The 11162-nt window shown below is 48.1% G+C and overlaps 1 protein-coding gene across 1 annotated transcript; it reads right to left on the bottom strand.

The window, feature by feature from the left end:
• Nucleotides 1-630: 630 nt before the first annotated feature.
• Nucleotides 631-10783, bottom strand: EEF1G (eukaryotic translation elongation factor 1 gamma). Its single transcript, XM_060104412.1, has 10 exons — nucleotides 10677-10783; nucleotides 9417-9575; nucleotides 8675-8738; nucleotides 8376-8518; nucleotides 7724-7867; nucleotides 5637-5766; nucleotides 5037-5241; nucleotides 1318-1490; nucleotides 1100-1224; nucleotides 631-868 (listed from the first exon to the last, which is right to left on the bottom strand). The coding sequence occupies exons 1-10, from the start codon at nucleotides 10686-10688 to the stop codon at nucleotides 710-712; spliced, it is 1314 nt and encodes a 437-aa protein (XP_059960395.1). The 5' UTR covers nucleotides 10689-10783; the 3' UTR covers nucleotides 631-709.
• Between the last annotated feature and the right edge of the window lie 379 nt (nucleotides 10784-11162).

Genomic DNA, 11162 nt, shown 5'->3' with positions numbered 1-11162 from the left:
CGCTAGGGCGTGTTTAGGGTACAGGCTCCAGTGACACCCACCGGGCTCAAAATCCTGTCTCCACCACCTAAGATGTGATCACAGGCAAGCTGCTTAAATCCCTGAACCCCACTTCCTTGTTAGAAAGTAGGGATACCCCAGAGATAATCCGTAGCCAGGTTAGGGGCCACAGGCCAGTATCTGTTCCAAGCAGTCTCTTCTCGCTGTTTGTCTGAAGTGTTGAAACTATGACTCTTGGGATACGGCTGCTGCCCCACCTCACAGGGCAGTTGTGGGAAGTAGCGTTAAGTCGCTCTGCATGCTGTGCTCTCACCCCATCGGCAGGTATTCTCCCCCTTCGTGCGGGAAGGTCTGGAGTTAGGTAGTTACAAAAGCCCCGTGTCACCACCTCCTAACTACATCCAATCTCTCCCAGCTAGGATAGAAGATGGTCATCACAGGAGAGGCAAGGCAATTCAAAAAAAAAAAAAAAAAAAACTCAAAACTGAGGAGAGGCCTCTCTTTCTGCTCTTCTGAAGACTTCTCTCCTACACAGGGAGGTCCTGCAGGTATAGACAACACCCTGCTTCAACATATCTACTCCCCTTTGAAGAAGCCATCACCCAACAAAGGAGGCAGGGCAGGAAAGGGTTCAATGTTCAGTTTCCTTTAATGACCCCCATTCTCCCTGAAGGGCAGGTGCAGGCAGCTAGGCGACGGCAAGAGATGTTCACTTGAAGATCTTGCCCTGATTGAAGGCTTTGCCCACATGCTGGAAGGCCCCATCCCAGGAGAAGTATTCTCGAACCAGCGTCTGGGTCTCCTCGCTGCTGGGATCCAGTTTCCGCCATGTGTATGACTCATAGTCCACCTGCCAATCTGGACTCAGCTGGGGAGAAAAAGCCAGGTAGAAGCATGTGGTCAGGTTATCGGCTGCTGCCCCACACCTGTTATTTCCAGCGCAGACACCCATCATCAGACCCCAGGACTCCTGTGAACATGACAGCTCCTTCATGGACACATGCCTTGAACTCTCGGGAGTGCCCACCGGCTCAGGAATACTTCCCAAGTCCTCGCCCCACCCTAAAGAGACAAGGCCCCTCCCCTGCACCCTCCTCACCGGAAAGGCAAGCTCCTGGCCTCGGAAGACCCAGACCCCGGAAATGGAGCTGCTATTGTTGGTTCCAAACAGAATGACACTGGCAAAGGCATTCTTCCTCAGTTTGTCCAATCGCTGGAACATTCCTGAAGGGCAAGGAAGAACATTCAGCCTTTGAAATCATGTCACCCACTACCTCATGTCCTCCCTTCCTCTTCCCAGAGCCACCCTCTGCTCACCAGTGATGAGGTTGCAGCTCATGAAGGTCTGGGTGAGCTCTTCAGGGAAGCGGTACTCGGAGTACCACAGGGACCAGCCATCTTTATCAAAGTGCTCCCAAAAGTACGGCAGCGCCACGGAGAGTGTGTCCTCGTTGGAGTACTTGCGCTTAAATTCATCCAACACAAAGGTACTGAATGAAGGAAGGAAAGCAAGGAGATCAAGGTGGAGAAGGTCCTACCGCAGCAACGTTGCCGTGCTAAGAGAAGCTAAGGGTGTTTCCACTCAAATTTACTGCTTTAAAGGTAGAGTCGCTGGATTGGCAGATGTGTATCACCTTCCAAGGGAGGAGAGCTGGGGGGTATGAGAGGCGCCCAGGGCATTCCCTTATCCCCCCACCCCCAGCTTAAATATGCTAGGCACGTGGAGGGTGGGGCCCAGGATCTGCCCGAAGAAAGGCATGGCGAGCTGCTGCCCCCTGGTGGAGACTCACAGCGAGGACTCCTTTTTTTTTTTTCTGGCCAGCCCCTCCCCGGGCTCTTTCCCAAGAGTCACCCTCAGTTCCTGACTCACCCAAGTCGCTGCCCCCACCCCTCCCCATCACACAGGCCTCTTCAGGTTACACACACTATGACAGCAATGTAAGTGAATGTTTGCAAAGGGCCTCCACCCCAAATCCTACACCCGTGTCCTTTAGTTACTCTGCTCAGAAACAAGTTCAGGTGATCTTTGAAGCAATCTGGCACACTGAGCTTCAGAATAGGAGAGGTGCCCCCCCCACAACGGTAGGGCTTCTTCTTTTTTTTTTTCTTTCCTTCCAGTTATTAAAACACATACTAACTGAAGAAAATCACTCACTTTGCCAGCAAACAAGATAACTAATATTTTAATGTATTTCCCACCGGCAGTTTCCCAAAGATGATGCATGTAATTCTGTGCCCTACACAATTTGCTCACTTAATACTGCCTGGCTAACAAGAATGTTTTGCAGATGTTTTAATGGCTAAATAATCTTCTGCATGAATGTGCCATAAATCTATTAAACCCCCTTATACTGAATGTTTAATTGGTTCAATTATTCATTAGTATATAATCAATGTCAACAAACCCTAGAGTCAGAGAACGTTACCATCCCTCCCTTTACAAATAAGGTTAAGTGGTGTGACTTGCTCACTGCTGCAATGTAGCAAAGCAGAGAATCTGTCCTTTAACCGGGGGTCCCAGGTTCCTTCCCAAATGCACATCAGAGACCTCATCTGAGGTGCTTTACTTCCTCAACCACGCAAAAAGTAGGGCTGGGGGGGACTTCCCTGGTGGTCCAGTGGTTAAGACCTCACCTTCCAATGCAGGGGGTGCGGGTTCGATCCCTGGTTGGGGAGATAAGATCCCACATACCTCAGGGCCAAAAAACCAAAACATAAAACAGAAGCAATATTGTAACAAATTCAGTAAAGACTTTAAAAAACAAACAAAAAACCAAAAAAAACAGTAGGGCTGGGGAGTTTTTCTTCACTTTCTCTTGAGCTGTTTGAACTTTATTATTTATGACCATGTGTCCATTTTTCTCCCCAAACTGACCACAGTTGGAAGACTGGGATTGATATATGTATAAAATGGATAACTAATAAGAACCTACTGTACAAAAAAATAAATAAAATTCAAAAAAAACCCAAACAAACAAATGACCACAGGGTTAGGGTAGCTGGAAGGCCTTAAAATTAACTCTGGACAAATGGGTCTTGTCTTTGAAGACATCACCTTTGAGTCATTAAGAATCCTGGGGAAAACCATCTTGGCAGCCCAGGAGTGCACCATGGTAATGCAACAAATAAGTACTAATAAGCACTCCCAAACGATACAAAAAAAAAAAAAAAAAAAAAGGGCTGGGGCTTCCCTGGTGGCGCAGTGGTTAAAAATCCGCCTGCCAGTGAACTTTTGTAGTGTTGGAAATGTTTTTAAATTGAATTTTTGTGGTTACACAGATCTATAAATTTAGTTAAAGGCATTGACCTATATAATTATAATGACTGAATTTTATATGGAAGATTATACTTCATAATGGAAATTATACTTCAATAAAACTGTTTAAAAAAAAAAGAATCCACCTGCCAATGCAGGGGTCACAGGTTCAAGTCCTGGTCTGGGAAGATCCCACATGCCGCGGAACAACTAAGCCCGTGAGTCACAACTACTGAGCCTGCGTGCCACAACTTCTGAAGCCCACACGCCTAGAGCCCGTGCTCCGCAACAAGAGAAGCCACCGCAGTGAGAAGCCCGCGCACCGCAACGAAGAGTAGCCCCCGCTTGCTGCAACTAAAGAAAGCCCGTGAGCAGCAACGAAGACCCAACGCGGCCAAAAAATAAAAAAAAATATTTTTTAAAAAAATGCTAAGTTTATTAAAGATTTTAAGTTTACTGCCTGATTTATTTTCTGCCCGATTTATTTTCTGCCCAGTGTACAGATCCAATATGTGTGAATATCTCTAGCTATCAGCAGTACCTATGTTACAAGGGCATACATAATTTGGGTTGGTTATCATAGCTTACTTCCAGATACCAAAAATCCTGCTCACTCTTGACCTGCCCCTGTGCTAGATTCAAGGTAATCACTTTGGTTTGGAAAGAAATATATCCTTAAAAAGCAGCTGCGTTAGGAGCCTTCTTGTATGAAGTACCTGGGAGTAAGAGCTCTCAGCTGCACCCCAAGTTGCTCCCCAAATGGGGAAGCAGCGGTTCCTAAGGGCAACCATCCAGTACTAGGTCGCTTACAACTCCACATACTTCTTATGCCTACCACCAGCGCGTGCTCCTTCATCCCATATACAAACCACGACAAAATGGGGAGGTCAAACACTGCTGCACCCCAACAAACCCACTAGTGAAAGGATAGATGGCTTTAGGAAAGGCAGAATGGGCAAGAAAAACAGAAAAGCGAACTAAGTGACGTGACCACGGAAAAGACATTTCTCATATTGCTTGAAATTCTAATAAGGTGACCCGGAGCAGTGACTGAAGAAAGATTTGATGGTAAACAACTGGGCAAGTACTGGCTGCACCACTTTTTTCACACTAAAAATCCCCCTTCACTGTATTCTTTCTTCCAAGAACCCCTGTGGTGACTGAGAAGAGGACACAGACGACCACCCCATTTACTTCCTTCTCCTTGCGGGGTTTAACTCCCCCACGCTGGGAAACAATAAACCAGACAGGCACTGCGTAGCCATGGTCATCATCCTTTCTCTTAAAGTGAGCAATTTTTATATAGGCTGATGCATCAAAACAGCAAGAAGACAATCAAAGGACACCGACACGGTGTCTGCTGCCTCGGCAAAGCCAGCAAAGCAGAGCAGATGGAGGCTCTCTGCACCTTCTTCCTTCCTGCAGCCCTCAGTGTATGAGTTCCAAGCGTTCTCAATCTCAAATCCTAACGTGCGCACGCAAGACCAAACAATTCACCTCCACACCGAATTCTGGGCCCTGGGCCCATCTGCTTTCTTTGCTAGAAGGGGAGTTCTGATATCCTCAAATACTAGATGCATTCAGAACTTGTTTTCTCCTTTCAAAAGTCACCCAACCCTTGATGGTAAAGTCAGGAAGCTGCTTTATTTGCAACTAAAATACATCTTTCAATTTTATATGGACAACCTAAAATCCTAGGCACTAGCAGTATGAGGGGGATGCACATAGGTGAGCACAGGCCCTCCTGGGCCCCATGCCCCCTACCCTCCACCATCCGTACCTCTTGGGCAGGTGAGCAAAGGGATCCTTGGCCTTCGGCTCAGCAGCCAGCGCCTGCTCACATTCATCCAGCTCCTCCTCGGGAGCAGGGGCAGCTGCCTTCTTCTCCTCTTTCCGCTCGGCCTGGGGCTTCTGCTTCTCTTCTCGAGAAGCTTTCTCTTTCCGTGGGGTGTCCTTTTTAGGCTGGCTCTCTGCAAACTTTTTAGCTGGTGCAAAGGGAAGGAGAAAAGTCAATGTCTGGTCTCTTTCCACAACCCTCCCAAGCCAGGCACAAGCAAAGTAATGGAGGAAAACTGCTGGGTGGGACAGCTAAGGGATCTAGACGCTACACTGCCTGCTACCAGTTCACAGTACATCCTTGAGCAAGAACGCAACCCTCAGCTACAGATACACGTGCATCATGATTCTACATATTAACACAAATGAATGGGAGCATGTGTGTGTATAAGACAAGTATCACAAAATACTAGCTGCTACGTGCAATGCCCTACGTTCTGTGGATCCACATAACCCAAAAGCTAGACAGGAAATCAAGGGGTTAAGACTGAGCAGACCAGTCCCCTGACCCTGCCTGCATGCTCCCCTACCTCCTCAGACTTACCATCAAATTGGGCCATTTTCTCACAGAGTTTCACCTCCCCCAAGACCGCCCGGAACTGGGGCTGGTTAATGCAGGTGAGAAACCAGCGGTTTGTATTAGAGAAGGCCTGGCGGAAAGAAGGCTCCAGAACCTGCCAGGATGCAAGAGTGGACATATCATCAGCGGAGGGAAAAATCCTGACGAGTTTCCAGTCAGAGCCCCTTGTTTCTTTCTACACCAAAGCTCCAGCTTCCTTTCAGCCCCCAGAACACCAGCTTTCCCTGGAGAGCTACTGCCCACTTACCTTACTAATCTCTCTCCTGCAGTCCAATCCAATTTAATGGATGCTTGGTCCCACCCTCTATTCAGTATGAATCTACCTGGTAGGAATATTTATATTGTGCCTTACTCCTTTTACAAAGCCATTTCATACCTATAATTTCACATGTCAATAAAACTTAAAAGACTGGGACCAACTGAGAACTACAAACTACTCACTTTGCCAAGCAAATAATGAAAACTATCTATATGAACTATGTGATGTGTGAGAGATATGTACATGCATCAATATTCAGAAAGTAAATATTCAACAGCAAAAGTTTCAGAATAACAGAGTGCTTAAACTCAGCTTCATGAAAAATTCATCTACCATTTTTTCCATTTGCCAAGATCAGAGGGAAAATAATCCTGTCAAGGATACATCACAGTCAGCTCTGTAGTGCTGGTTCTGCAGTACTTGGGTTCAAATCCTACTCCACAACTTCCGGGCTAAATTTCTTTCACCCACACAACAAGCAAAGACTCACTAAGATTGTCCTTGTTACGCCCTGGCACAGGCTCTGACACGAAGTAGGTGCTTTATTCTTTGCTGTTATCACATTACTATTCTGGTCCAGCATCAGTCCAAGAGCTGCTGTTTAGGAACCAGCAATGTGCCATCTTTAACCCAATAACCTCAACAGCGATTATTACTACCCTGGTTTTATAGCTTCCACAGGGTGAAAAAAGAGGACTAAACGAATCCACACACACCCTCCCCACAACAACCAGTAAGTAGTGAAGCCAAGAACTGATCCTAGTTTTGCCTCCAAAGATCTTGATGCTGAAGCTATCACCTCTACCTCTGTCTTCACAACTAAGCACAACTGGGCAACCTGAGAAACATGGGAACAAACTAAACACATTAGCTGCCAAACAGAAATTAAGGGCAATAGAACAGGATCAAACTTCTCAGAAGGAGGGAAAGCAGTCATGGTGTAAGACAGGGTTAGAGGGTCTCTGGAAAAAGAGAACCAGGCACTTTCTTGACATGAGAAGCCATTTTTGGCCTAAGCCATTTTATGAGCTGAACCTGGCTGTAATGCTTGTCCTTGAACAGGTCTTTGTAATTAATGATCTTAAGGGAACAAAAGAATGCAGAAACTGGGAATTCCCTGGCGGTCGGGTGGTTAGGACTCCACGCTTCCACTGCAGGGGGCACGGGTTCGATCCCTAGTCGGGGAACTAAGATCCTGCATGCTGCATGGCATAGCAAAAAAAAAAAAAAAAAAAAAAAAAAAAAAACCAACCAAACAAAAATGCGGAAACAACTATTATCAGGCAAGAGAAGTAACAGCAGCAAGGACAGTGTATCAGTAGTAGACTCCCAGTTCTGTTTCAATAGTAAAGATTAGCCTGAAGCCCTCAACTACCAGATCGACTGGAACCTAAGGGATGATGATGATGACATTTTCTGACCCTCATGAATTCAATCAGCTAAAGCTCAGACCGTCAACCACCCAAGGCCCAATCATGAGTACGCATGTACCCTTAGCTTAAAAATTTCCCCAGTTTTGCTATTGGGAAAGATCCCTGGTGTTTTCCTTTCTTGTTGAAAGTAATCAATCCTTCCTTATCCTGATCTTTGGCTTCGCTGGGTCTTCTGGCTCAATGCCCATCAAGAGGCCAGTCCGGTTCTCTGTTAACAGTGGTACTCAATCCTGGAATTCCTGAAGACTAGCTGTTGCCTCAGACTCCCTCACATCAGCAGGATACAGATAACCTGGCAGGCCTGTCACTGTTTCTAATCCCCACCTACCCCGTCAACCCAGATTCTTTATAAACTTCACCTGTTTATAAAGCCACAACAGGGTGCAGACAACTGTGATGTCAGCCAGCGTCACACGTTCGCCCACCAGAAAAGTCCTTGTCTTCAAGTGAGCATCCAGCAGCCCCAGAATTCGCCTCACCTCCTCCTTTGCATTCTCTGTGGCCTATTGATTTAAAACAGTCAGACTTGGCAGTGGGTACCAACCCTTGTCCCTGCCCTTCTCCCCCAGTAGTAACTAAGGTAGCTGTTCCAGAGTCCTGGCTCTTTCTAAATGTATCGCAAATGAAGCTCTCAATGTTAAATTTCTTCATGGCGCAGTCTGGCTTCATTTCCCACTGTATTGATCGTAGGCATATATCTTTCAATTTTAGAAGGAACCTTAGAGGTCATCTGGTCTAACCACCACTCCCTTACCATTTGGTACGACCTTTCTAAAGCAGAGGCCTCTCGTCTGGCCACTCAGACCTCCCACCTCCACTGGGTCTGTCTGACAAAGAATCCATATACCATCAACAGCCCAGCGCTCCAAACTGAAAGCTCAAAGATTAGGTATTTATTATGCACATATTCTTGGCATCACCCTTCCTCAATCTTTTTTATTTCTTCCTCCCTGATACTGAGGAGCTGACGCCACCCCTGCTCTTAGTTTCTCCCCAAGTTCCAAGGCTCACCTGCTTGTTGTGGTGCATGATGCCCAAGGTGGGGAACACCCAGGTACTGGCTGGGGGAACTATGTCGCTATCAGCAAAGCTCACCCACTGCACCACCTGGGCTGCTGCTTCGGGAGTACTTCCCCGCAGCTCCTCGTTGCTCACTGCAGAGGCGGAACATAAAGGTCAGAACTTTGGGGCTGTGTCAAAGCCAGTGCAGGTCCCTGAAAATTCCTCTCCTTGCCCGCTCCAGCTCCCCTCACCCTCTCCTGCACCCCATCACCTCCAGACCCTCCCATTCCCCAGCCACTGCAGATTACCATAGTAGGCAATGGCATTGCTCTCGAACACACAGAATCCATCGTCACCCTCAAAGGCTGGAACCTGGGGACAAAGCAGTCATAAGTAAATACACAGCAGTTTCTCACTAGTCAAGCCCAGGGACTCAATCGTTTTGAATAAAGTTTTTTATACAAGGCTGAGAATCCTTGCTGACCAAACTCTTGACACTATCTGAAACTTAAGAACCAAAAGTGTATGAGTAACTTACCATCCCCTACAATCTGAACTCACATAAGAGACCCCCAAAATTTAGATATTAGATGTTTGTATATAACCTCAGTCAAATAAGCAAAAGGCAAGAAACCCGAGTCCGATATTTGTCTATATTATCCCAAGTATTATAGTACTCCCCCACTGCACTTGATCTCTTCTACATGTAGCATGGTTATTTATCTATCTCTGTAAGCCCCTTGGGGCAAGAATTCTACTCATAGCAAATATTTGATCTATTTGCACTGAAATCAGTCAAAACTGATCCTCTCTCCCACAAAGAAGCCTGTGAATTTCATAGGAAATGACTGAATAGCTGTGTACTATTTTTAACAAAGAAATCACAACTGTCTCAAAATAAAAGTTTTTTTAAGTCTCTGAAACATGAAAAAAAAAAAAAAGTAACATGGAAAGCTCCGTTTTAAAGATGGAGGTCATCTTCAGAGTGATGGAATCTCAGTTCTCCTTGGGTTCTCAGGACCAAAGGGCCCTCTCCACTTTCCTACTCACCTTGCCAGCAGGAAATTTACGGAGAAATTCGGGGGTACGGTTGGTTTGGCCAAAATGGAAGTGGGGTGGTGCGGAGAGCACGCGGACCTGAGCCCCGCTGTACTGAGCGGCAATGAGGGCCTTGAAGGCCCTCCAGTTTTCAGGATATGTGTACAGGGTCTGTGGGGAAAAGGCGGGGAATAAGCCATTAATGACTAGAAGGGTCCCAGTCCTAAGTGTTACCCGGGAACAACTTCCCCGAGTAATCCCAATCTGCTTCGACTCACTCTTTTACTCCCTTTGGTGAACCAAGTTAGTTCTTCAGTATCTGCAGTCTTGTGTAATCAGAGTCCTCCAAAATACGAGGAGAGAACTACACACCAACTGCTAAATAAAGCTTGTTGACAGATGTGACCTTCCGTAAGGACGTCTCTGGAAGCGTTCTCGTCCCCTCAAATACATCTCTAAGAAATGCAGAACTTCTAGCTCCCTCAGACTCCATCTGCCGACAAATACACGCCCCTCCCTTCCCAGAGCCCTTGTTCATTCATTGATGGTCACTGAGCGCCTGCTTACTCTACTGAGCCGCTCACCCTTCAAAAGCATCACCCTTGTTTCCAAGACACACACACCAACCAAGACATTTCCAAGTCCCCTCCGAACAGCCACTTAGAGACCGAATGGCATCTTCTCTTCCTAAGCCAACTCGGTCTCCCTAAAAAACCTTTCATTCCTTGTCACGCGTACCATCCCTCCGGTCCTGTCCCGCAGTGAGTTCCCAGGGGTTTCCTTCTCTCTTTCTATTAACGTGGCCAGCGGGGTCCAACTGGTCTGACTCCAGCGTCCGGAGGCTCCTCTCGCTGCCAAACCTCCCCGCAGGACGACCCTTAACCGTGGCCAGACGTACGTGCCCACAAAGACCCTCCTCTTCCCTTGTCCCTCCTGTTGCCCCACAAAACGATCGCAAAAGTTCTGTCAACCTGCCCGGATCCCACGTCTCGAGAAGGCAACGAACCGAACTCCGTTCTCAGGTCCCAGACTGCCAGGATCTGGCATCCCTCTTCTCTTCTACCCCAGACCCTTCCACCTCTTTGGCCTCCCAGAGCCCCAGCCTCAGTTCCCCTCCGGGGCCTGGAAGCCCTAATCTCCAACAGTACGGTCTCTAGACCCAGGATCAGTTCCCCACTCGGCTCCAGAAACCCTCTGACGCCGACTGGACCCACTCCGGCAGAGGATGGCGTCGGATAGGGTGACCTGGATTGCCAGAGCCGGCAAACTTACCCCAGCCGCCATGGTGATTCCGCAGAGAAAGGGGGTGGGGCTCTTCGCGCTGCCGCAAAGTAAGCCGTCAGGGAGAGAACGGTGCGGGGGCGGGGGGCGCGGAGAGCCGTGGAGAAACAGCAGCCGGAAAGCGAGGACGGCATAGAAGGCTTACGCACGACAGTTCGGTATCCCGCGGCAGCTGAAAGGAAGCAGGAGGTGGGGCCTGGGACCTGCGCGTAAAAAGCTCGCGCCTGCGCGGTGAGGGAGGGCCAATCCGAGTCCCGACATGGAGGTAGCAGGCGTGGAAGGTGGGGAGACCGTGAGAACTAGCTGGAAAGCCGCCCCTCTGCAGCTACGTGGCAGAGCTGCCAGCCCGGCATCGCGCCGGGCCCCAGAGGCGTTTCCCTCCGGGTCGCGGGGCCCGCGGTGATTTGATGGAGGTCCTGCCAGACCCCCTAACATCGTGGTTGTGTGACTCTCATAGGAGCGGAAGCAACTGAGTGG

Source organism: Mesoplodon densirostris, chromosome 7 (genome assembly GCF_025265405.1).
Source record: "Mesoplodon densirostris isolate mMesDen1 chromosome 7, mMesDen1 primary haplotype, whole genome shotgun sequence".
In the NCBI taxonomy this organism is placed as follows: Eukaryota; Metazoa; Chordata; class Mammalia; order Artiodactyla; family Ziphiidae; genus Mesoplodon; species Mesoplodon densirostris.
This window is presented reverse-complemented; position numbering and strand designations above follow the sequence as displayed.